General features: G+C 35.5%; 2 protein-coding genes and 2 long non-coding RNA genes across 4 annotated transcripts; 1 reads left to right on the top strand and 3 right to left on the bottom strand.

The window, feature by feature from the left end:
- The first annotated feature begins 306 nt into the window (after positions 1–306).
- Positions 307–4,884, top strand: LOC113725061 (uncharacterized). The gene has a single exon (XM_027248033.2). It carries the CDS (start codon positions 455–457, stop codon positions 4,376–4,378), a length of 3,924 nt encoding a protein of 1,307 aa, XP_027103834.1. The 5' UTR covers positions 307–454; the 3' UTR covers positions 4,379–4,884.
- Positions 4,885–14,262: 9,378 nt separating this feature from the next.
- LOC113720276 (uncharacterized) lies at positions 14,263–14,800 on the bottom strand. The gene is made up of 3 exons (XR_011839725.1): positions 14,753–14,800; positions 14,606–14,653; positions 14,263–14,498 (listed from the first exon to the last, which is right to left on the bottom strand). It is a non-coding gene; the product is annotated as an uncharacterized lncRNA (long non-coding RNA).
- Positions 14,801–15,922: 1,122 nt separating this feature from the next.
- On the bottom strand, positions 15,923–16,766 carry LOC140035801 (uncharacterized). Its single transcript, XR_011839724.1, has 3 exons — positions 16,665–16,766; positions 16,048–16,536; positions 15,923–15,948 (listed from the first exon to the last, which is right to left on the bottom strand). It is a non-coding gene; the product is annotated as an uncharacterized lncRNA (long non-coding RNA).
- Positions 16,767–22,992: 6,226 nt separating this feature from the next.
- LOC113725060 (heat stress transcription factor B-2a) lies at positions 22,993–24,688 on the bottom strand. The gene is made up of 3 exons (XM_027248032.2): positions 24,450–24,688; positions 24,065–24,342; positions 22,993–23,979 (listed from the first exon to the last, which is right to left on the bottom strand). Exons 2-3 carry the CDS (start codon positions 24,329–24,331, stop codon positions 23,206–23,208), a joined length of 1,041 nt encoding a protein of 346 aa, XP_027103833.2. The 5' UTR covers positions 24,332–24,342; positions 24,450–24,688; the 3' UTR covers positions 22,993–23,205.
- Positions 24,689–27,265: the final 2,577 nt, after the last annotated feature.

The following is a 27,265-nucleotide window of genomic DNA, read 5'->3' as shown; positions in this document are numbered from 1 at the left end:
ATTTTAATTTTAAAGTTTCGAATTACCGATTTTAATTTCAATTCACACCCTTACTGGTATTATCTGAGAAAATCGAATCCTCTCCTTTCTTCTTCAGAGTTCAGACTTCAGACGACTTCAGATGTCTGCGTGGTGGGCCCCAGAAATCTCCTGGCCCCCCACATTGCACCCGAAATGTTGGTAATCGAAAAGCCATTTGAAATTCCTCGTCACCCCGACTCTCTTCCTCTTCCCAATAACAAATTTGCATTTCTTCATCTCTCTCTCTCTCCCTCTCTCTCTCTTGCCAAGTTGCCATCTATGTGTCAAAAGAAAGACTGCAAAAAATAAGTAGTGAAGCGGACAGTCATCTCGTCTGGGAGTTCATTTACAGCAGCATCAGCCAGCCTCATGTTAAGATTGTGACCCCCCTGCCCTGCGCCTACCACTTTTTCATTATTATTCTTCTCTCTACATGCCACCAACAACAGCAATGACCTTCGCCTTCAGGCTTCTGGGCTCTGTTTCCCTCCTCTTGCACCTCAGTTTCTTGGGCTCCAGAGCCATTGTACAGCAAACAGAGCTTGACCCCGACACATTAAGCTTAATTTCTTTCAAGGATTCTCTTGAAAATCCGCAGCTTTTGACTTCATGGACACTTGCCACTTCACATTGTCGTTGGCAGGGTGTGTATTGCCAAAACGGCCGAGTTATCTCTCTCGTTCTTCCGGGTTGCTCGCTCAGAGGACCACTATCTCTCTCTATTTTCAACCTCACCAGCCTCATTGTACTTGACTTCTCGTCCAACTTGTTCTACGGAGAAATCTCACCCCAAATTGCTTCGCTTCAGAGGCTCAAAGTCTTAGACTTTGGCGGTAATCTGTTGTTCGGCGAGTTACCAAGCCAACTGGGTGAGTTGACTCGTCTTGAAGTCCTCACCCTCGGTCCCAACCTCTTCACTGGTGTCATTCCCCCGGAGCTCGGAAACTTGGCCAAGCTTCGTTCTCTGGACCTCTCCGGCAATGGACTCACAGGGAATGTCCCAACCCAGATTGCCAATCTATCCCGCCTGCAAGTATTAGCCATTGGCAATAACCTTCTCTCAGGTTCTCTTTCACCAACTCTCTTCTCAAATCTTCAGTCTTTAACCTCTTTAGACTTTTCAAACAACTCTCTCTCCGGCCACATTCCCCCGGAAATTGGCAGGCTAACAAACCTCACAGACCTTTACCTCGGCATCAACCATTTTTCCGGTGAGTTACCGCCAGAAATCGGTGAACTTTCCAACCTTCAAATTTTCTTTTCACCCTCTTGTTCTTTCAGCGGGCCATTGCCCGAAACGTTCTCCAAGCTTAGGTCCTTGAGTAAGCTTGATCTTTCCTACAACCCTTTAAAGTCTTCAATCCCAAAATCGATAGGGAAGCTTCTAAATTTGTCTATAATAAACTTGGTCTACACCGAGCTGAATGGTTCAATACCCCCTGAACTTGGAAACTGCAGAAATTTGAAAACTTTAATGCTTTCTTTCAACTCACTCTCCGGGCCTTTGCCAGAAGAGCTTGCAGAATTGAGCATGGTCTCATTTGCGGCGGAAAAGAATCAGCTTTCTGGTCCTTTACCTTCTTGGCTTGGCAGATGGACTCAGATTGATGCTCTCTTACTCTCGAATAATCATTTTTCGGGGAAAATTCCGGCTGAGATTGGGAATTGTACAATGCTTACTCACATTAGTCTTAGTAATAATTTGTTGACAGGCCGAATTCCAGGTGAACTTTGCAATGCTGTTGCGCTTTTGGAGATTGATCTTGATAGCAATTTTCTTACTGGGACCATTGAAGATGCTTTTGTCAAGTGTACTAATCTAACTCAGCTGATTTTGGTGGATAATCAAATTGTGGGCTCAATACCAGACTATCTTTCACGGCTTCCTCTAATGGTTCTTGAATTGGATTCCAATAACCTTACGGGTCCTATTCCGGTGAGTTTGTGGAATTCTATGAATCTGATGGAATTCTCTGCAGCAAACAATTTCTTAGAGGGCACTCTTCCAGGGGAAATTGGTAATGCAATTTCACTTCAGAGGCTTGTTCTAGCTAACAATCAGTTAAAAGGATTCATTCCAAGGGAGATTGGAAACTTAACTGCTCTCTCTGTCTTGAATTTGAATTCCAATTTGCTTGATGGGAGGATTCCCAGTGAGATTGGGAATTGCACTGCTCTTACGACATTGGACTTAGGTAGAAACAGGATTAATGGTTCAATTCCGGAGGATTTAGCTGATTTGCCTCAACTTCAATGCTTGGTTCTTTCTTACAATGATCTTTCTGGGATTATTCCTATGAAAAAGTCCAAGTATTTCCATCATGTTAGTATTCCAGATTCGAGCTTTGTTCAGCACCATGGAGTTTATGATCTGTCAAACAATATGTTGTCTGGTTCTATACCTGCAGAACTTGGAAACTGTGTGGTTTTGGTGGACCTTTTGCTCAGCAACAACATCCTCTCTGGCGAGATTCCCAGATCGCTTGCTGGTTTAACGAATCTCACAACTTTAGATTTATCTGGGAATTTACTTACAGGTGGTATTCCTGAGGAATTTGGTGAGTCGTTGAAGTTACAGGGCTTCTATCTCGGGAATAATCAGCTCACAGGAGAAATTCCTGAAAGCCTTGGTCAATTGAGTGGCCTGGTCAAGCTAAATTTGACTGGTAATAAGCTATCCGGTTCGGTGCCTTCCAGTTTTGGGAATTTGAATGGGCTTACTCACTTGGACTTGAGCTCAAATGAGCTCAATGGTGAGCTTCCTTCATCCATTTCGGAAATGGTTGACCTTGTGGGCCTGTATGCTCAGAAAAATAGTCTTACAGGTCATTTGGACAGTCTTTTATCTAACTCCATGCAGTGGAGAATAGAAATCCTGAATTTAAGTGATAATCACCTTGATGGTCTGCTCCCAAGATCAATTGGGAGTATGTCGTATCTGACATCATTAGATCTTCACAGAAATGATTTTACTGGAGAAATACCCTCCGAGCTTGGCAATCTCCTGCAACTTGAGGATTTGGATCTCTCAAGCAACAAACTTTCTGGGCAAATTCCTGAAAGAATATGTGGGTTAGGCAATTTGATTTCTTCGAATTTCACAGACAATAGATTGGTGGGCCCTGTCCCTGAAAATGGAATTTGCCAAAATCGATCAAAACTTTTGCTTGATGGGAACAAGGATCTGTGTGGAGGAACTGCGAGCCTCGAATGCCATATCAAAAGGTTTGGGAGGAGATGGCCACTGCTAAATATTTGGGGGCTGGTAACAGTTATTGTCATAGCTATGTTAATTGGTCTTTCTGTGGCTGTTGTGCGACAGGCATGGATTAATAGGAGTACCAGGAAAAATGATCCAGAGTATGCTGAGGATAGCAAATTGAATAGTTCTACAGATCAGCATCTATGTTTCTTGAGTAGCAGCCGATCAAAAGAGCCTCTAAGCATTAACATTGCTATGTTTGAGCAGCCGCTCCTCAAACTGACAATAGTTGATATTCTTGAAGCCACCAACAACTTTTGCAAGACTAATATAATTGGTGATGGTGGGTTTGGAACCGTTTACAAAGCAACATTGCCTTGTGGAAAGATAGTGGCAGTTAAGAAGCTCAACGAAAATAAAACACAGGGTCAACGGGAATTTTTGGCAGAAATGGAGACTTTAGGAAAGGTAAAGCATCGAAATCTGGTGCCATTACTTGGGTACTGCTCTTATGGCGAGGAAAAGGTGCTTGTCTATGAGTATATGAGCAATGGCAGCTTAGACCTTTGGCTGAGAAATCGAAGTGGGACTCTTGAGTTGCTAGATTGGAAGAAACGGTACAAAATTGCTGTAGGTGCTGCACGGGGGATAGCATTTCTTCATCATGGTTTTACTCCTCACATAATTCACAGGGATATTAAAGCCAGTAATATCCTACTCAATGAAGATTTTGAGCCGAAAGTTGCAGATTTTGGTTTAGCAAGATTGATCAGCGCGTATGAGAGTCATGTAAGTACCGATGTTGCTGGTACATTTGGGTATATTCCTCCAGAGTACGGCCAGAGCTGGAAGTCAACAACAAGGGGGGACGTTTATAGCTTCGGTGTGATTTTGCTTGAATTGGTTACGGGGAAGGAGCCAACAGGGCCTGATTTCAAGGACATTGAAGGCGGGAATTTGGTCGGTTGGGTTTTCATGAAAATCAGAAGTGGTCAGGCTGCAGAAGTGCTTGACCCGGTGGCGCTTGACGCAGATTCAAAGCAAATGATGCTTCAGACTTTGCAGATTGCTGCATCATGCCTGTCTGATAATCCTACAAAACGTCCTACAATGCTTCATGTGGTGAAATTCTTGAAAGGTATTAAAGAAGAGTAGATATGTGTTTAGTTGTTCTTCATGTGTTGTTATCATAACATACTTCGTACTGTAGTACAGTTACTGATCTTAATGAAGCTCGGGTAGTGATCTTTCCAATGTGCTCAGAAAATCCCAATAAATTTGTAGCCCTGAAGAAGGCATTAGTTATCAACCTGATTATCTCATGCTACTGCAAGAAGCACGCCGAATTCTGACCTTCTGATTTCCTCTCTAATCTGATGACAATGGTTGCTGCTCGTTACAATTGGGCGCTTTCCTGTCGCTACCATTTGGGACCACTCCACTAGAAAAGTCCCTCATTCTTAATCTACAATTCTTTGTTGCGGGTAAAAAATCCAACCGGTTTTCTGCAATCTGCAGTTCTTCTACTTGTATAAATATTTGACAGCGTCCATGGTGAAATTAGAGCGGCCACGAATCTTGTTAATTTCCTGAACTTTGGCTTCCATAGAATGTTGTCCAATGTTAATTTGTGAACAATAATATGATTGATTTAGAGGGAATCTAGTCTCTGATACCATGTGCGAGTATATATATATATATATAAGTACGCATCTCCTAAATCCAAAAGTCGATCGTTTAATATGCCTGTCTGTTTTCAAGAAAGTAGAAAATGCTGCTCCATCTATAGCGTGCATCACTAAAAGGAAACCAAAAGGACTCTGAGCTGCTGCAAAGCTTCATTTTCAGATTCTATGATCCAACAAACTTTTTCAATAATGGGCAATCTCAGCTTTTCTTTTTCTTTTTGTTATCTTTGTTTGGTGGTTTCAAGAGCTGCATGTTTAGTACCCATATCCATCGTTGATTTTAAATCTAGGATACAGGATATGCTGTAGCATTATGGTATAATAACCCTTCAAGTGCTTCCAAACCCAAAAAAAAAAAAAAAAATAATAATAATAAAACCTGTGCATACGGACGGCAATTGCCCACCCATCATTTTAGTCATTCGTATCTAAAGTACTAGGTAAGCTATCCCGCGCAATGCGCGGGCACCAGGTTGGCGTGTTTAAAAATCGATGGATTATTTGATGTGTTAGTAGGTTTTTGGGAGTTTTTCATAAAGTTTGTTTATGGAATATGGTTATTATCGTAGTTTTTATATTTGTTAGTGAAATTTTAAAAGTTTTTTTATGCATATTCTATTTTCAGATTGTTTGGTAGTTTTAGCGTTATTTTATTTTTTAATGTATTTATATATAATTTTTAATGTATTTTTTATTTTTTTAATGGGTTTTTATTTTGAATTTTGTGGTATTTTTAATTCGTTGTTTGTTAAATGTTTGGATAGCATTTGTATTTTTTATATTATATGGTATGATGTGGAAGTGAGATATTGTTTATGCTTCATATGTATATATACCGTTTTTGTTCTATACATATAAGAAGCTCGTGTGGGGTCTACTGTTGAGGAAGTATGTGGTTGCATGGTATATAAATGTGGGCTAGTTAGTTTAACTTGGTCTAGTGAGTGAGTATTTATCAGTCTTGGTTGATTTGCAGGTGGATATATGGCACATAATGATCGAGTATTTTCTACAATCCAAGATCTATGTCCAGAGTTAGAGGAGGAGCTCAGTAGGCTGAGTATTGGTTCTGCTAGTGCTTATCCTATGCGAAATTCTTGTCGGAATTGTCCTGCTGAACCTGTAGCTCAGTCTCAAGTTACTCATCTGATGCTGAAGAATGAGATTTGTGATTTGTTTAGGGTTTTGTATAGTGAGCGAGAGTGGGGACTTGTGCTAGATAGCGGATTGGTTGTTGGGAGGAGGTTGCCGATGTTAGAACTTATAGCTTCGAGAATCAAGTTCGATGTAGCTGAGGAACTGTTGTTTTTGCCCCGATCGCCCTCTTTTGACAGCACTGGTAGTAACAATGACTAAGAGAGTGCTGTTGAGTTTATGGAAACTGTTGTTTTTAGTAATGTGTTTAGTAAGTTGAGTGTTGTTTTATGTGTAATTTCACTTGGTTTGGCTTTGTTTTTAGTGTAATTAAATAAAGCAGTAGTACTTTGTTTTTATGTATTATTAAATTGAGTAATAAAATAGTGTGAATTTTTGTAAATTAGTGGGAATGATTTTTTTTATTATTAATTATTTTATGATGCTGTTTTGGTTTAGTTATTTTTTGTGTTTCCTTTTTTGTACGTGTGTGCAAGTTTTGTGTACAATATGGATAAGGTTTGTTCCTACATGACGTCTGTGTAGTGTGCAGTGGATTGGTTTGTTTTTTCTTTGTGGAATCTTTTTGTTCCTGTGTGCATGTGATTTTGCGCAGGAGTTTTGGAGCTTTGTGGGATTATATAGGTGATAGATATTGTGCTTTATTGTCTATAAGTAGAGTGTGTAGGTATTTTTTTCTTATAGTTGAGCATTATCCTTTGGAAATGGATTATTGTCATAATCGTTTTGGAGTGTTACGTGATTTGCATCCGGATGTTGAAGTCTTGTTTAATAGATTGTCATTAGCTGGTGTTGTGGGGAGTGTGGGTGGATCTGATGGACAGAACATTTCTTTGGCTGGTTCTGATAGGGCTTTAGCGAATAATATTTTGCTGCGGAATGAGATATATGATCTGTTTAAGAAGTTTTATCGGAAATCTAGTAGACTTGCTGTGTTGGATGAAGTTTTGGGAGATATTGGTGAGTTTCCGTTTCTTCAAATAATTGCTCAACGCATGGAGCTTGAGGTTGAAAAGCAGAAGAAAGCTGTTAGAAGTGCGATGGTTTAGTGTGTTTATGTTCTGTTTTTTTTTATGTATTTGTTCTGTTGGGTTTAGTGTGTATTAGGTTTTTGCATGGCGTTGCTTAATGTATATGTTTTCAAGAATAAAGAATGTAGATTTTCCATCAGTTTCTGTCGCGATCATTCCAAGGTTGAGGTTTGTCGAATAAGTATACTACATGAAACATAGAGAAAAGGGTAAAGGAAAAATAGAAGCAATTGGAGTAAAATATTCCTACTGCTGACAAAAATGATATGTTCATATTCAAACTAAACATATTCCAACTGCGAAACTAAAAATCATATGTTCATATTCAAGGAATTAGGGTAAAAATCACTACTCAAACTAAAAAATATATGTTGAAACTAATAAGCAGTTGTTATTTCTTGCAGTCAAATGGTTTTATGAATAAATTTACGGCATGAAAAAATAGTTGTAGAAAAATATAGAAGACACATTTAGGGATTTAAATGTTGGGGATCAGAAGAAAAAAATAGAAGTCTGCAAAGAAGGGGATTTTGTGAAGCTATGGCATGTAGCTTGGATAAAAGTATATTTTATAAACATAGCGTGGATGTAATTTACAGACTTGCATTTCAAAAAGCATAGCCTACAGTTTTTTGTGATAAACAAAATATTCAAAAGCGTAGGCAACCTGAGCGAATGATGTTGTTCAGATCTTTAGCTATCTAGCTACATCAACGTTATATACAATGATGGAGATTGCTGATGATCAAACGTTCAAAAGGTGTATCAAAAGTTTAAGTAGAGGTATTACATTCTACTGCTCCATATCAGTCATATCAGTGTGCTGTCTCTTAGTTGGACTCTCTGTAATTTTGAGCGCTGTGAATAAGTTGCTGTCAAAAGTTGTGGGTTTTGGGACAGCTTCTGCAGTTGATGGTCCTGGAGTCGAGGAAGGGCATGTAGAGGAAGTACGAACTGATGCTGGAGTTGTCGAAGTCTTTGATATGATTTCTGCAGCATTTGCTTTGTGCACTATTATGGCTGTGTATTTTTCTGTGTCCCCTGATCCACGGTTTCCCATCAATTTTTTCACAAAGCAAGTCAGAATGGTGCTTTCAATAGCTTCTTCAATAGCAATGTAGTTGAGCTGATGCTGTAATATTGATATTTGAGTATTAGTTGATAGAATGTATAGCAATTATTGTGTAACTGGAGGTTAATAAATTTTAGTGCTGGGGATGTACTGACCTTGTCTTCAAGTTCTTGAATTTGAAGCAAAGTGAAGGGCAATAGTTGCTCTGCATCATTGTCGTATAGATCAAGTGTAAGCGTTCCAGAGTAGTCAGCCAGCTCTATGGTTAATCTGCATCTGCAATTGAGATTAGATATTAGTCCAGTAATGAGTGGTGGAATAACTTATAATATTGTTGTTCTGTTAATTACCTTGGAACGACATCCACTTGCTTATTGCAAGAAGTGCAGATAATTTTCCAGAGTGGTTTTGCTCTGAATGATTTATGGCAGTTTGAGCATGCATTATACCATAGGTGTTGGCTTCTGTCAAGAAATCGTGGAGTTCCTTGAATCCAGTAAGCTTTTTTCTGAGAATAAAATATATTATCAGCTGGTTAATTTTGTGGCAGGTGTGATCAGTAGAGAAGTGTGGATGTCAAAGTTGTAGAATCTTACCGTTGGGAATTTTAGGAACTCTGCGATTGTGCAGAGCTCATCTTCTGAGGGTTGTGGTAGTAGTTTTGCTCGATCACAGTATGCTTTTTGGGCGATGAGCTCAGTGATTTGTGACTTGTTTTCCACAGCCCTTGTAAGGAGATGGTGATGATTAGCTATTAAAGCATTCTAAAGATATTTGTATGACAACAGTTGGTGAGTTTGTATAGGAGCAAGTGGTTACCATTGTTTCAGTGAGGCACATTGTTGTATAGGAGGGTTCACCAAAATACTTGAGCCAAATTTTGTTGATAGATTCAAAGTTGAAGCATTATGCGTATTAAAAAATGATGGATTGTATAAATGATTCAGTTGTAATATTTTGTGGTTTACTTACTGTGATAGGATGAGACTTTCACTCGAAGTGCGACAATGAGTGGCATTGATTGAATGATATTTGCAATAGTTTGCCCTTCATCTGTTTCATGGTCACCCCACAGAGTTAAGATGACTGGCATGAAGCTGCAATACAGTTGGTTAGATATTTATGTGGCATTGTTATATATATGTTAAAATGAAGATTGTGTTGTGTGTAAAGCCATTGGTTGATAGATCATGCAAGTTACCTGTTATCTATGATCACAATTTCTCTGGTTGGGGTAGGTCCTCTGTGATTTCGCGGATGAACTTGTGCAACAATGCCAAGGGTATCTGTTTTTGTCATTTATCAGAGGTAAACTAAGTAGTCATGTATTGAGTATTATAAAGCTGAATTTAATTCTTGTGCATTACCTATGTCTGAAGTGTCATCAATGTGTTGATAGAATCTTCTGAAAGGTGTGAATGTGAAAACAGGGGGAATTTCTGGAGAGCTTGCTTCATCGATTGCTTGGACAACAGTAGAGTTGTCAATATACCAGGTGCATTGATTTTCATGTGCACGGTATTCGGCCGGAGTGTATTCAACTCTTGCATTGGATACCATGTAACGTCTGTAGAGGTTGAAGTGGTTGCGAAAGAATTCTATATCTGACTTGTATATCATAGCTGCCACTGTAATGCCCTATACATGAAATTTGGTTTTGATTAGAATGCGAATGTGTACAGCGAGGTATAATAACTCTGTGGCAGCATTTATTACTGTGTTTACCTGGTTATCAATCAGAGTAAGCTTCTGATAACGATTTCCTGCTTTTGATAGTAGGGGTTTCTGCTTATCAAGGACTTGGACTATCGTTGTCCAGTATTGAAGTCCGGGAACGATCTCAGCAAATCCTATGACTTTTCTGTCATCCTGTAATACACAAGAGCAAGTAATGGGTAGTCTCTGAGCAAGAATATGAGGATAGAATACTTAGTGTATGCTATAACCATATGCGTATGAGTAAATAAAGAAGCTATTCATTTGCCAAATCTAATACTTCTCTATATACTACATTATGTGTTATTGAGTCTTCTCCAGTGCTGAATATAGCTGGTTTGATCAGAATTTTTATTGAAGCCTTGTTCTTGGCTCTTGACATTGCTACATATAACTGGCCGTGTGAAAAAACTGGTTCACGTAAATATATTCCCACAAAATCTAGGGTCTGCCCTTGAGCCTTATTGATAGTCATGGCGAAGCATGGTCGAATAGGAAATTGTATTCTTTCAAAAGATACTGGTGACTCTGGATCATTTTCTATTCTAAAGCAGATTCTGTGAAGGAAGACTTCTTTGCCAGTGAATTCTCCACAACTTATTGTTGCATGTATAACATTGGAGTTTAAAGATTTGCAGATGAGCCTTGTTCCATTGCATAGTCCTTGGGGTGGATCAATGTTTCTGAGCAGCATAATTGGAGTGTTTGGCTTCAGAATCAACTTGTGAGGTGGAAATCCATTTGGTGTTAGGGCGTTTATGAAGTCCTCCATGATTGTTTGGTCAGAATCCTCAAAACATTTGTCTCGGCTAATGTATTCTTGAATGCGACCAGGCATATGGTGTATGAGCTGCTGATTAATCTGGTCAACAAACTCATTTTTTGTTGTGAGTATAGCACGGTTTGTAGTTGAGAAATCATCATAAGAGAATATCGTCAAATCTGGGAATACCGTGCTAGTCAGCTCTTTGATTGAATCTTCATCATTTGTATATCTTATCAGCATTGATGGATGTATTTGTATACAGTCATTGTTGACAGTAGGTTCTGTTCCATTTCCAACACAGAGCAAATATTCAATGAATTCTGGGTCATCCCTTGCTCTCATGTTTTTTGTGAGTTCAAGCTTATGGAGGTGTGGCCATATATATGATTTGACTATGCTGGCATCAATGAATTCTGATTTTGTTCCCTTAGGAACAACTGGTAATACCTGTCGAAAATCTCCTCCGAAAACGATTACTTTGGATCCAAATAAGGCGTTCAAGTCCATTAGATCTTGGAGTAATCTATCAACAGCTTCTATTGAACTTTTATTTGTCATTGGAGCTTCATCCCAAATTATAAGACTGGCTTTTTGCAGAAGTTCTGCCGATGAACTTTGTTTTCTGATTCTGCAATTGTTATTTTTTGTTGTATCTAGTGGTATGTTGAATCTTGAGTGAGCTGTTCTTCCACCAGGCAATATTGAAGCTGCTACTCCGCATGATGCTGTAGCCAGCGCAATGAATCCTTTGAATCTTGCCTCAGCTAATAATGCTCGATAGAGGAAGGTTTTTCCTGTTCCACCTGGTCCATCAACAAAGAAGCATCCATGTTTTTTCTGGAATACTGCATCAGTGATTATATCAAAGGCAATTTTCTGATCATTGTTTAATTGATCAATTCTTTGGAGATCAGACTCTAGCACAGTAATTCTTGTTTCTGCTATTGTGTCCCTCATGTTCTTGTTGAGATCATTAAAATTTAGAGAATATGGAAGCAGAGCATATGAGTTGATATCTCTTCCCATTGATTCAAGAAAATTGTTTATCTGCTCCAGAACCTTGTGTCGTATTTCATCAGTTGATATTTGTGGTATTTTCATGAAATTCTCTGATAGACAATATTCAAATTTTTCCCATTGTTTTCTAGCGTTTAACGGAGGGAAATGTACCAGCAAAGTTGCAAACAGCCTTCTCAATATGTATGGCATTTGATATGAACTGGCTTCTTCAAGACATTCTTCTTGTGATGTATCTGATTCAAAATATCCTCTGAGAATTGCTGCTTCACGAAATGTGTTGACGTATGTTCCATTGACAGTCTTAAGGTCTTCAAATGATTTGGGGCCTTTAACATGTGTTAGGAGTAGTCGAAGAAAGTAACGTTCTCCTTCTTTTATACCTGCTGCGACAATTCTGCCAATACAGTCCTTCTGCTTTCTAGGTTCCCATTTCTTCCTTCCGGGGTACCAAACGAACTGCTCTGGAAATTCTTTGTATGTACAGTTAAGATGCTGAGCTAGTTTGTCCATAGAATTCATGTAAAAGAATTCAGTTAACATGGTTCTCTTTCTATATTTGTTTCTGACTACATCCCGTAGGTCTTGATCAGGTGTGAAGGTCATGGATTGACAGTTTTGTAAATGAAGTTGGAGACGAATTACAGAAGGGCGCATTTCATTGAGGTTAAACCTGAATACTCTCCAAATTGCTTCAACTGAACACACCCATCGAGCTGATTGGAAGTCCTTTATTTCGTCGATTGGAAGAGATTGAGAGTTATTATTGCCTTCAGCAGAAATATCTGAGTTTACTCTGAAATGAATCCTATCATGGCCCTTGTATATGTATTTGTATATGTATTTGACAGCTTTCACAGTGGAGCAGATTTCGACATTTATATGGCAATCAAATTTTGCCAATAAGTATCCGTTGTGTGGAACAACCCATCTGTTATCAAGTTGATGGCCACGAACCATTATTTTCTGTCCATCATTTCTCCTTCGATAAGTAGGATACGCATTCTTCCCATGAAAGGTTGTCTGAGCAAATGGCTTTGGATAATTATTTCTACATCTTTTCTTCTGATTTCCTTGCATACAAACATTATCTGGATTTTGTGCTCCACAAGGACCATGGATCATGTGCTTTCAAACCATACTGAATAAATGTCGATTTGCTGTTATATCTGAAATTTCTGCGCTGACGATTTTATCATAAGATTCAGTGGAATAAAGTTTTGAAGCTGTCTCTAGGATTATGAGGAAATGACCATGCGGTAGACCACGTTTCTGGAACTCAACAACATAGGTATAAGCTGCGACTGATCCAAATATTTGTTTCTTAAAGAGCTGCTCCTTTAGAAGATCAAGCTTAGCATGGAAAACTCGAGCCAATAAGTCTGGTCTGTTATGGCCTTCATCAGTAGGGAGCATGTGTTTTTTCACCTCAGGCCGTGAAGGAGTGCATGTCATAGTGATGAATAGATCTGGTTTGCCAAATTTTTGCACAAGAGTCATAGCATCAACATATCTTCTTCTCATGTCGCGAGGACCACCTATGAATGATGCTGGAAGAATAACTCGCTGACCTATTTTGGATCCTTGGCAATGTCCTGCGATGACACTGTCCATTATGCCTTGAAGTTCCTCTCTTCTTATTAACTGTTGTCTGCTTCTGTAATAGTCAAGCCTCTGGGATTCTATTTTGATGTACATATCGATGACATATTGTTGAAGTAGCCAGCCGGTGCTGAGTATGCCTGGAGTATACTTTTTTCGCATCTGCAACTTGTATGCGTAATACTCACGCATAGATACAAACTCTTTATTGTTTTCAGGATTGTCAAAAGCTGTAGGACATGTTATTCAATATCAATCTAATGATATAGTAACTGTATATTGGGAAATATAATTATTTACTATAATTTTTGGTATACCTTGGTGTTCAGCTCCTATTAGTTCTTCTGCAGATGTGCAATTAGTAGAAACAGGAGTGCAGTTGCCTGTTCTGTTGGCCCTTTTTCTTTTGTTTGCATTATGTGGTGCTATTCTTTTATACCAGGATGCCATCTTGTCTCTCCAAATGGAAACAGCAGCGGATACTGCAATGGATCATAGCATCCATAATAATATTGCACCAGATGATCTTTGCCTTCTTTAGTATAGATTTGGATGTGCCTTTTGTATCTTTTTCCAGATTTTTGGCCCTCTACCCATAAGGCTGCAATTTGGGATGCAGTTGGTTGATTCCAAACTCTCTGATCATTCTCTGAGTGAGACTTTAAGACAATTTGATATGAGTCAAGATTTGGAACATTTTTTAAGCTTCAGAGAAAAGAGGCATACGGGTTGGATTCCATGACATGCATAATTTTTTTCACCGCACTCTCTGTTAGCTTCTCTGATGTAGCCAGTCTATTTTCTAGCTCGTGCTCCGTATCATGAAAATATAGCTGCAAATAAACAGTTTTCTGCTCATGTGGAATGAGATCCTTGATGAAGTGATAGGTTTGTCCCTGAACTTTGAATGTGTAGATACCATTAGTTCTTCTGCATAGGGATTTGTCATAATGTACTCCGAAAGAGGTGAAGGCAAACATGTTATTATATGTTCTGACATATGTTCTAAAAGAAAGAGCTTCAGCAGAATGACCAGTATATAGTTCGATGAGAATATCTGAAAATTTGTTCTGTTGGAGAACTATCTGACCAGCAGAGCAGCAGAAATTTGGTGTTTCAGAGTGAAGTTTTTTTGCTTCGCAGTAGCTGCAATTTGGTTTGGGAGCCAGTATATCTAGTTCATTGCTGATGCATTTCAATGCTTCAATTCCATCTGGAATTTTTCCACCTACAGTACAATGAATGTAATAATAATTATTGAATATAAAAAAAATAATGACAAAAAAGTATTGAATCAATATCATGCTACATTAATAAGACTTTTTGTTTCTGTACCTTTGTTGTGAGGTTTCTGAGTTCTTGCTGACCTTGAACGTTTGTTGCCTGTGTGAAGTTAACAGAACATAATTGACTCTAGTATACAGAGGCTTAATCTAATGATCATTAGATGATGAAAATTGATAACTGAGGTTGTATATGTACCTTTATGTGTTTTAGCAATAGATTTTGAGCATTGTTGGCTAATTTGATATTCTGTTGCAAATGCCAACAATTCTAGAAAGCCAAAGTTGTGCAATCAATGGTATTGTAAAGAAAAGAAATATATGTAGGAGTTGAATACGGTTCAGTAGAATCTTGTATATCTAAAGTTGTTAACAGTGTCAACTACCTGGAGCATCTTCTATGTTTTGGGGGAGAAATTTGAAGCAGTTCATACACATGAAGGATTCAGCTGTTCATGCAATGTAAATAAATGATAGTAAAAGAGTGAGAAGAATATAGTAAAGCATCATATATTGAACAGTTATTTTTTGTGCTGAAGGTAGGTTGAAAGAATTAAAGAACAAGTTATTTGCAGTAGTTTCAAACCTTTGTCATGCTCTGCACCACTATCCGAGCATATATGCTTGTGGTTGGTGCCTGAAGAATTACCTAGGTTTTAGAAAATTAAGAAAAGTTCAGTTATCTAGCTGAAATAACAATTGTCACAGAACCAATTATGTTTACACGAAGATGATAGAAATGAAGACCTTCTTCATAAGTAGAAAAGCAGAAGAGACTATTCTTGAGATTTGATCCAGGGTGGGATACACAGAATTGATTATCTGTGGCATAGAAAAAAGTAAATAGCTTATTATGATAGTTTTGGATATCAACAAGAATTGGGTGTTTATCGTGATTGCATTGATTGCCTACGTGAATTGATAGACCTTGTAAATGCAGGTAACAATTTGTGTGTGTGTCATGTGGAGAAGAAACAGGATATTTCCAAAGTTAAGTCTAAACAAACCAGTATGATGCATTTCTAAAGCAAACAGTAAGGAAAAAAAATAGGAAATATGGAAAACATTGTTACTCTAACATTGATACAAAGGGATATTTTGTTGAAGTTTACCATTGTTACTCTGATACTTGGAGCCAGGTAACTGAAGATTAGAAAAAAAAAAGCTGTGGTGACATTTGTATCAGATGTTCCAGGAAGTGTACTTCTATCATATTTTGCAACTGCAATTTTTGGGGCTTTAAACGTCAATATAAGTATAACAAGAGAAGACGAATGTTTAAGAGATGAAAATTGAATAGGAATGTAATAATATGAGAAAAGAAAAGTAGGTCAACCTCAAGATATATACCTGTGTCATGAAGATGCTGCTCAGTTAATTGTGGCATTAGCACTCCTGTGTATAATAATAAATATTTTCATTGTTTCATATTTTTAGTCACAGAAACTACAAACTAAAAATGTTTGTAAGCTTTGTGTTGGAGTATATACGTACCATCATTATTATTCTTGGTACTGGCTGGTCTGAGAAGTGGTTTGATGTTCGACTCTTTGGTAGGCTGTACAGATTCTGGATCAAGCGGCTTGGACAGTAGTTTGGTTATCTTTCTTCTGTGATACGCTTCTCTATTTTTTCTTCGATGAGCTTCCTTTTGTTCCGCAGAAAGAGCAGCAAATTTTTCTCTTGCTTTTTTATTTCTTTCGTTTTTTTTCTGACAGATTTTGAGATCATCGTTTTGTGCGTATAATTTAGAGGTTTTCATAATGTTTCTTAGCTAAAACAACTGATTTTTATTGTCGATATATGCATGCAGGGAAGAGAGCATAGTTCGTTGCATGAAATAAGTGAACGATACCAAAGCAGAAAGTACAAAAGTGATTCCGAAATACTTTGAATAAGCTAAGGAATATGTTAAAGGAGCTACTGGGGCAATACCTCCATGGGTAGTCAAAGCACAGAGTTATGAGGCAGACTTCTCGCAAGCTAAAAAAAGGATCTGAAGTCAGTAAACACAGATCTTTTTATCAATAAGGAAATGAGTACAACAAAACATCAGAATGATATCAGAAGATATTAAAAAAAAAATTGTGAAACAAGTAACATTCCAGTACCTAGTGTTTGAGATATTTAGTTGAAGAGAATTGCTAAGGAGATTTTCATACAACCTGGAAAGCAAAGCATATAAAAGAAGACGTTGGATGAAGACCATGTATATATGTCTTATTATATAAAAAATGAAGGAAGACCAGTCCACAATAAAAGCAACTCCAGGAGAATTTGGTAAACAAGAAAATGCAGTGGTCGACAGCTAGGTAAAGATGAGTATCAGGTCATAACAAAAAGTCCTTTCTGTCCTTCTTCAGATTCATAGCATACATATTAAATTGCTACATAGCAGGGTCTAGACTGTAAATTTAAAAAAGTATTTGAGTTCAAATCATGCATATCTATTTCTGTGAGATCACAATTATTTATGTATCTGTATAGCTTGTACTTCTTCATACACACGTGTTTATATATTTCTAACATATATAAAAGTGGAACTTATCTACAATCACACTTATCTATGTACTTATACTTAATTTATAATACTTATTATATTGATTATTAGTCATATACACAATATATACACAATATATAAAAGTGGGACTTATCTACAATCACATTTATCTATGTACTTATATTTAATTTATGATACTTATTTTTTTTATATATACATATATATAAACGTATACATATACATACAAATGGTGTATATATACATTCAAATGGTGTTTAACATAGTTACTATTAGGGGTGTTTTTGAAAAAATTTTTAAGAATGTTTTGGTAAAGATTATCTTTTAGAATATTTTTAGATTATCTTTTAGAATATTTTGTAAAGATTTTTATTGTATATAAAAAAATAATATACAAGCGTCAAAAAATAACATAATACTCAGATTTATCTATAATTATAATTATCCACGTACTTAATTTTTGATATATATATATAAAGACATATATAAATCCAGTTTAAATTAGCTATATATATATATCTATGTATGTCCGTTTAAATTAGGTATTTTTGACAGTGTTTTAAAAATTTGGTCATAGGATATTTTTAAAAAGTATTCAGACATATGAAAGCGAAACTTATCTATAATCACAGATATTTATATATATAAAAAAAGTACTTATATGTATATATAAACGCATACATATACATACAAATGGTGTTTAATATAGTTACTTTTAGGGGTGTTATTTAAAAAAATTTTAAGAATGTTTTGGTAAAGATTATCTTTTAGAATATTTTTAGATTATCTTTTAGAATATTTTGTAAAGATTTTTATTGTATATAAAAAAAATAATATACAAGAGTCAAAAAATAACATAATACTCAGATTTATCTATAATTATAATTATCCACGTACTTAATTTTTGATATATATATATATATAAAGACATATATAAATCTAGTTTAAATTAGCTATATATATATATCTATGTATGTCCGTTTAAATTACGTATTTTTGACAGTGTTTTAAAAATTTGGTCATAGGATATTTTTAAAAAGTATTCAGACATATGAAAGCGAAACTTATCTATAATCACAGATATTTATATATATAAAAAAAGTACTTATATGTATATATAAACGCATACATATACATACAAATGGTGTTTAATATAGTTACTTTTAGGGGTGTTTTTTAAAAAATTTTTAAGAATGTTTTTGTAAAGATTATCTTTTAGAATATTTTTAGATTATCTTTTAGAATATTTTCTAAAGATTTTTATTGTATATAAAAAAATAATATACAAGAGTCAAAAAATAACATAATACTCAGATTTATCTATAATTATAATTATCCACGTACTTATTTTTTGATATATATATATATATATATATATATAAAGACATATATAAATCCCGTTTAAATTAGCTATATATATATCTATGTATGTCCGTTTAAATTAGGTATTTTTGGCAGTGTTTTAAAAATTTGTTCATAGGATATTTTTAAAAAGTATTCAAACATATGAAAGCGAAACTTATCTATAATCACAGATATTTATATATATAAAAAAAAGTACTTATATGTACTATGTAGTACTTATTAGTGCATAGATATAGATAAACATATAGATATTTGTTTACTTATATATATATGTACTTATATATATAATATATATATATAAAAGTATAGAAGCTATATATATATAAAATATGAAAGTATAAAAGCGAAGTCCACAAGCATCAGAACAAAAAACAATCCAAATTCGCGCGTGCTGAATGCCATTTCAATGAATGTACAAGAGTTTGAAGCAAAGAGCATCAGCCGAAAGTACAAGCCGTGGAAGCAGAGTTGCGGTTGAAAAAAGCACGGCTGAATGCCCATTTCAATGAATGTACAAGAGTTTGAAGCAAAGAGCAGCAGCCGAAAATACAAGCCGTGGAAGCAGAGTTGCAGTTGAAAAAAGCACCACTGTAGAAAGACAAAGTGTTTCTTAGCAGCAGCCGAAAGTACAAGCCGTGGAAGCAGAGTTGCGGTTGAAAAAAGCACCACTGTAGAAAGACAAAGTGCTTCTTATGTATATGTAAGGATATATATTGATTTAGAGATATGCTAATTGTGCAGCGTCGAGCGAGTATGAAGTTTAGAAGTTACATGGCCTGTGAACTGCTTAGTTCGAAGGCCGTGCAAAGTTGCAATCAATGTTTTGAAAATCGGATCGGATCGGCCGGTTCGACCGGTTGAACCGCGAACCGACCATGGCACCGGTCCGGTTCAATGACATTGTTGACTTTGCTAGAAACCCAGTCAAAGATCGGTTGAACCGTGAAAACCGCCGAACCGGATTGAACCGGCGATTTTTTGGTTTTCAGCTTTCCCTTTTTTTTTATTTTTTATTTTAAGTTTTGCAAAATGCAACAATCAAGATTCGAACCCAAGACTTTTGTAATAAAAGACCAATGTATTAACCGTTGCACCATCACATCTTATTAGTTTTTTTTATAACTTATTTATATAAAACAAATATTCGTATTTTTTTTTTCCATTTTTCTTACAAAATCTCATCCCCTCATGACTCTTTCTTTTTAATTTTCAACTCTCTCTCTCTCTCTATCATCTTTTCTTTTGTCACTCCCTTTTTAATCAAACCTCTTTATTTTTAATTTATTAATATTTTCTTCCATCTTTTAATTTTGTTTTTGTCCATTAAATTGAAAAAAGTTAAAAAAAAAAATTTTTAACCCAAATTATTTAATGCCACAACCACTCACTTTTATCTTATTTTTTGTTTCTTATCAAGTTTACATTTCTATTTTCAATTTTCTTAATTTCCTTCGAACTCCAAATTTTCTTTTTTAAATTGCAATATCTAAATCTCAAAACGTAAATTAAAATTTAAATTCATAATATCTAAATTTTCAGATACATGAATTTTGTATAATTTCAAAATATTGTGATATTTTGGGGTTGGATTTAGATATAATTGAAATTGAGATGAAATTTATTTGTTTTAACTTATAATTTAAAAATTTTATTTTTAAAAATCCAAGTTATTAAAAAATAGTAAACTTTTCATCATATAAAATATTAAATTAGTCCATTACATGTCTTATTTTGTACATATATATATTTATATAAATTATTTTTTAAAAAATTTATTGAACCGAGGTTGAATCGGTCCAACCGATTGAACCTCGACCCTTTCACTTCACCGGTTCAATTAACGGTCCGGTTTTTAAAACATTGGTTGCAATAAGCTTTTTTTTTTCTAGATTGCTCGCAAGCAAAACAATAAACCGGAACCAACAAAAACCGCGAGGAGCTCTCAACCTAATAACAGGTAATTAAGGTTTTGAGTTTAAATCCTCTCATCTTTTATTTGTTTTTCTTCTGTGCCTTATTTTCCTAATCAAGAATGCGACACCAACCATGGCTACCTTTGCCCTGTGTGCAAACGATGCTGCGGTTGGCCGCCATCATTTTTCGTTAAAATTTTTTTACAGAAATTCAAATCCTCACTTATTATTTTTTTTTTTTGCGTAGAATATGATTTCAATATTAGTTTTTGCAAACAAATGTGGGTAAAAATAAAAGAATAAATAGTGGTAGGTAGGATTGCAACAATATATTTTCTATTAACTTTATTGTTTTAGAAAAACTAATATCAAAACCAGATTCTATGCAAAAATAATAATAATAAATGAAGAGTTCAATTTTTGTGATATTTTGTTATTGAAAATGGTAGCAATTGACAGGAGACCGACCACCAGAACAGCTATCGGAGGCAGCCATGGCTACTGTCACATTCTTGATTAAGAATATAGGACGAAAAAGAAACAAATATGATGAATCCATTAAAATGTTGAATTGTTAATTTTTAAATCTAATAGATTTGAATTTATACCACATTCAGTGATAAGTGAATAACTTATCATTTAATTTTAGAAGTAAGTTTGTCTAGAAAATTCAGTATCACTTACTTAATTCAAATATTTAATTTTTTATTATCAAATGCGTTTGAACATGTTAAGATTTGAATCCATTAAGTTTAAGTGTTGAATTGCATTATCAAACAGATCTAAAACTTAAAACTTTGATAACCGTCAAAAAAAAAAAGTCCAAAATCACTAAAATTTCACAATTAATTTTATGTATACCAGTAACAAACAGAGCGGTTTGCTTCAGATTTCAACACACCCCGACTTGACATTTTTTAAACATCTTGTAACTGGAATCCCATGTTTTTTGTAGAAGGAAGGTGACAAATCTATTATATATAGTAATAAACAGTAAGAGTGTCCAAACTCTTAATCACGGAGCAGAGTTTCCTTCTTCCATATAAAAGACGCGCATAACCAAATACTACAGGTCCAATCATGTGTTTGGATTGTAAGTTATTTGTCCAAATATATTTACTTACATCACTATTACAATTTTCAATACACCTTTTTATCTTTCAAATTATCTTTTTATCTCACATACATCACATCACAAAAAGTGCAACAGTAAAAATATCTCAAATAACTTACTCCCTCCGTCCCACTTTAATAGTCTTGTTTTCCTTTTTCGTCTGTCCCAAATTGTAGTCCACTTTCCCATTAAGAAATGTAGTAATCTTTCAAATTGTCTAAAATACATTTATTAAATATCTTGTTATTAATACATTGTTATTAAATACTAACCCACTACATTGAATACATTGAGTTTTTCCAATACTAATCTATTAGCTGTAACTGATATTAATTGGCACTCTTCGTGATTAGCATAAGGGTATTTTAGGAAATTATTAATCTAAATTTATGTTTCCAACCAAATTAATTATACTTTCTTAATCTGTGTGAAAAAAAAAATCAAGACTAACGAAACGGGACGGAGGGAGTACAATCCAAACACACTTCACTCAGACAAAGAATTTCGAGAAAACCGTTTGGATCTGTAGCTTGAAGTGCGTTTCGTTTATTCTTGAAGTTGACACGGTTAAATTGTTGACAAAGAAACAACACTAACCAATGACAACATCCCTTGGTGATTAAATACAGTAGAACAAGCATCAGAATAATCACAAATCTCTACTTCCACTCCGTCGTTTATTAATCATTATTGACACTTTTTCGAACTTTTGGATATTTACGAAATTAAAAGATAAATCAGGAAATGGGCATCAGAATGATCAAAATGGGCATCAGACAGCGGTGGAGCAGTCGCGTTGGCATCAGTTGATCAATCGTAACCAACAAAAATAGGTGCTTGCCAACGTCACCGTTTGAAAAGTCGTCTGTTAAAGCCCAACGCATCATTTGGCAGCTTCGACACGAAAATGGACCAGGACTTAAGCAAGCTTGGACCTTCACTACTTTTCCATGGTACTGCAACTGAATGGTGATTCAGGTCTGACAAGTGAAAATTACACTCTCTGACAAATCCCATTTTTTATTGCCACAACAATTTCCGACAAAGTGTGATAGATAAAATTACACTTTCAAGTCAAAATTACATTTGAATTTAAATATGGTAGCATTTTGTCCAAAAAGTACCTGTGAAAATAAAATCTGATCACTGCTGCTCCCCGCGTACTGAAGGGTTACCAGCCTGATGAAATTAAATACACCCAGAGCCTCGTAGTTTGCATGGTCGGAACTAGAAACTAAAGCCTTGATTGGATTGTGATTTTCTTTTACTTTTTTTTTGTAAACACATCCTTTACCGCTCTACAAATATTTACTAATTTCTGTCCATTTCCATTTCTCATTCACTATTGCTTGATAATGGTAAATATCCCTTATTTTTTTGAAGAAATACTGATAAATATCCTAACTTCAAGTTGCCCTAAAGGGGAAGGCAAAAAGTACTCCTAAAGTTATAGTACTAAAGTACAAATTGTTTTTTTTTTTTGACCTAGAATATAAACTTCATTAAAAAAAAAAGGCACCCCAAAAAAATAAAAAGAAGAAAAGTAGTATTAGAAGGCAAATCACAATCCAAGAGAAGCTTCCTGAGAATGGTCCCCCACAACTATAATCCAACCTTGATCAACGCACAAGATCCGTTTATCACGTGCCTGACCCGGGACCAACAAATTCCCACCAAGTCTGGTGTCCGCCCGAGTTCAACCTATCTACTACTGACAGCTAATAATTCCAACTAATTCCTAATTACTTGATCACACACCTCTGATTTTGAATGCGGCACTGTCTAAGCCAGTGCGCTTGCTGATCATCACCATTACTATTCTCATCATCTATCGGCTCTGATTTAACGTCTGCAGTTCCAGGTTGCTGCAGCTGCAACTCCTTATCGTGCTCAGCAGCCGCAGCTGCTCCATTTTCTCTCCCGCGTTTCACACCAATGGACACCCCAAATATCCTAGCGCCAGCTTCGTCCACTGCCATCCGGTCCTCCCCACCACATTCCGTGGTTGCTCCGGATTCATCGAAAATCGGCTTAGGTGGCAACAAGTCCAGCGCCTTCAGCGCCTGGCTGCTGCTACTTTCCGCCTTACTATTGGCAGTGGCTCCGTTGCTATGGTTGGAATAATTTGACATCAAGACATAAACATTGCTACACATACTTTTCATATGGGACAACTCTTTGTTGAGCTGCATGTTCTCTTTCCGCAACCGCTCGTTCTCCCCAATAAGCTCGGCTGTGCTTCCGCCAGCCGTTGCCGTCTCACGAAACCCCGAAGGAGATGACGTGGAAGAGACGACTTGCTCTTCGCCTGAATCCGTAGGAGACACCGTTCGAGGAGGCGGAATGGCAGAAACAGCAGCAGCAGGCGTCGGTACTGTCACCGGAGATATTGTAGCCACAGCAACGGGAGGTGCCGCTAGCTTCCGCCGCTGTATATCACACAATAAGCCTTTCTCACCCCTCCGAAAACAATCGTTCGAGAATTCCCATCGATCAGGTACAACCTTTCGAAATCCCTGAAGGACGACGATATAAAGCCAGATTAGAACATCAAACTTCCAAAAAATCAATTCTGGTCACCTCAGGACGAATGAAACTTACATATGTATTGAGCTGGCGAACAAAGCTAGAGAAATTATTGTGTTTAAAATATTTAGGTAGTAAATCTCTGGCAAATTCAGTTGGATTCCAGACGATGAAGGTAGATCCGTCTTCGTTCCAAGAGATGACATCGTCGATGGTGCGGTCGTCAACCAGCTGGTATGTCTTGGTCAAAAAAGGCGTCGGAAGAGATCTTGGCCCGTCTCCGGGAGGTGGCGGCGTAGTCGTCGATTCCCCACCGTTCCGCTCCACCGGCGGTGGAGCCATCGCTCTTAAACCTAACAAAAATTCATGGAAAATCAGTTAAAAGTGTAAATTTCACAGAATCTCCCTCCCAACAAAAATAATGAAAAGAAACGGAAGTTATAATATCGGAAAAACGTACGAATATCGGTACGAGTAAAACTAACTGCGGCAGATCTGACGGGAAGGTCTGAGGGAAAATGGTAATTCTAGAAGGTTCGTATGGAAGAAATACAGGGAGGATGGAGATGGAAAGACAAAGAGAGTACAGAAGAAGATAAGAGAGAGAAAGTGGAAGGAAAGTTCAAGAATCGAAAAAACGGGAAAGGGAAAATACAAACAAAAAAAAGGAGAGTGGATTGAAAAAAAAAAAGGTGAAAGCAAAAAAGAAAGAACGAGAAGCTCTACTCTACGGCTTTCCGTTTTCGAGAAGTTTCGGTCTGATTTTTGGTAGTACTTGGCATTTTGTACGAGGGGTCCGCAGGAGTTATTTTATTTCTGGATGAAATTTCTTCCACTACAAAATCATGAAATATTATTTGAAATAATTACTGGAACACTTTTTATGATGTGATGTATATGAAATAAAAAAATAGTTGAAAATATAAAAGGTGAATTGAAAATTGTGTTTATGATACAAGCGAAATAATATTTGGAATAAGTTGACTACATTATCTCACATACCACATATTCCAAATATTATTTCGCTTACATCATAAATACATTTTTCAATCCACCTTTTTATATTCCCAACCATCTTTTTATCTCACATACATCACATCATAAAAAGTACTACTGTAATTATTCCAAATAATATTTCAAATAATACCATATCCAAACAAACATGCTACCAGTGCAATCAAGGAAATTGCTCTTCGCTAATTCTATAAGAGTCCGATTATTATTTAGAATAATTATTATAGTATTTTTGTATTATGATGTATATGAGATAAAAAAAATATTTATAAATATAAAAAATAGATTGAAAAATGTGTTTATAATGTAAATGAAATATTGGGTTTGTTTGGATAGAGATTTATTAGCCAAAATTTATTTGCTTACATCATCATTACAATTTTCAACGCATCTTTTTATCTTCCCAATTACCTTTTTATCTCACAGACATCACATCACGAAAAATGCTACAGTAAAAATATCTCAAATAATTTGCAATCTCAAATAATTTACATCATCATTATAATATTTAGGATAATTCAACAATCCAAACACAATTGTGTCTCTTGATGAATTGATTTTGAAGAAACCCATGTGTTAACCTATTGGAAAAAAATAATTAATAATTTTGATAGTTCAAATTTACTAAATAATATTTGGCTTGTATCATAAACACATTTTTCAATCATACTTTTTATATTTTCAATCATTTTTTATCTTACATACATCACACCATAAAAAATGCTATAATCATTATTTTAAATAATACTCTATCCAAACACGTATAATGTTGGAGTGTTTTGATAGCACAAATATGTCAAATAATATTTCGCTTACATCATAAACATATTTTCCAACTCACAGCTTTATATTCTCAATTATTTTTTTATCTCACACACATCACATCACAAAAAGTGTTGCAGTAATTATTCTAAATAATATTTCAAATAATACTCTACTCAAACTTCATAAAGGGCATGAATGCAATTACATGCGCTCTAACAATTAATTGCATGTTAATAACTAGTATCCAATTAGAAAAATCACATAATTCCGTACTTTTTCTGGATGTCATTCTAGCGTCAAATGTTTGAGAAATTGAGCTTTTGCAAAGCCGCGTCCATCTCAATTGTTGTTTCTCGTGCAAAAATTTAGTTAAATAGAAATTTCGTCTTTGGTGTTTGGACTTTTACCAATCAAAAATTTCATTAAAAAATGAGGGTATAAAACTATAAATTATTCTTATATATGCTGTCAGTATATCCACTATCATCATTAAATATATATTACACGTGTAAATTTTGAATTTGAAATCTAAAATTCACTCATATATTATTCATTGAATCGTGATAATGTAAACACTGATAGAGTATATAAAATTTACTCTTAAACTATCGGAGGTGACAAGTTGGCACATTTTTATAATAAGTACAATTTGTTCTCTGACAAATTTCTTTTAGCGCAATTTGATCCAACTCTTAGCACACAAGAACTCAAGTGCCACGACAAAACCAATAATTTGGCTAAAAAGAAATCAATTATAATAAGTACAATCAATTTGTCAAAGAGTAAAAGGTGCACAATTTTGGAGCTGGTACGTTGTTGAAAAAGTTGGCAGACAAATTCTCTTTCAAAAGGGTGGGCTTCTCTTACCTGAGTTATTACTAATTGGCCCATATTAAATTGGTAAGCTATAAACGTACTTAAACAGACTTAAGAACCAAATAATGACATTTAACAAACTGATGCAGTATCAGTTTGATTAGATGCCACTAATTCGATTTTGAAAATAACACCATGGTCCATGTTGTTTTTTTAGATGCCTGCATCTGGTCGAGATAGATTTCCACAAACGGACATTAGATGCTTATAAATTTCTAGGAAGTCTATTATATGTATTAGTGGGATAAGCACACCCTATCAGTGTGTAAATTGAGAAAAAATTAACTTCTTTTTTTTAGACCAAGGGAAGATATTAAGTATTTTTTTTTTCTTCCAAAGGAAACGAGGTTATGATTTTTTATTTTTTATTTTTACAAACAAACAAACAAAAAAAAAAGAAGTTATTGGAAGTGGAGGTTACTAGAAAATAATAAAATTGAATAATTATCTTTAGTAAATCTCTACCTTTATGAGGCTAAAATTTTTTTAAAAAATCAAAATTTTAATACCAAATCCCCTTCTCATGGCTTATATATAGAAAGATACGAAGAAAATAAGAAAAGCTAATCCATATGCACTTTCTCAAGTTCCACTTTGATAAAAAAATTCTCTTTTGTTTTC

This window comes from Coffea arabica, chromosome 2c, assembly GCF_036785885.1.
Source record: "Coffea arabica cultivar ET-39 chromosome 2c, Coffea Arabica ET-39 HiFi, whole genome shotgun sequence".
NCBI classification, from domain to species: Eukaryota; Viridiplantae; Streptophyta; class Magnoliopsida; order Gentianales; family Rubiaceae; genus Coffea; species Coffea arabica.
The sequence above is the reverse complement of the archived record's forward strand: the minus strand, read 5'-3'. Positions and strand labels throughout refer to the sequence as shown.

Coding starts and splice junctions, on each gene's coding strand:
- LOC113725060 (XM_027248032.2), bottom strand. CDS start 24,331: ATGGCTCCACCGCCGGTGGAGCGGAACGGTGGGGAATCGACGACTACG. Junction 23,980..24,064: donor TTCGCCAGCTCAATACATAT/GTAAGTTTCATT, acceptor GTCGTCCTTCAG/GGATTTCGAAAGGTTGTACC.
- LOC113725061 (XM_027248033.2), top strand. CDS start 455: ATGCCACCAACAACAGCAATGACCTTCGCCTTCAGGCTTCTGGGCTCT.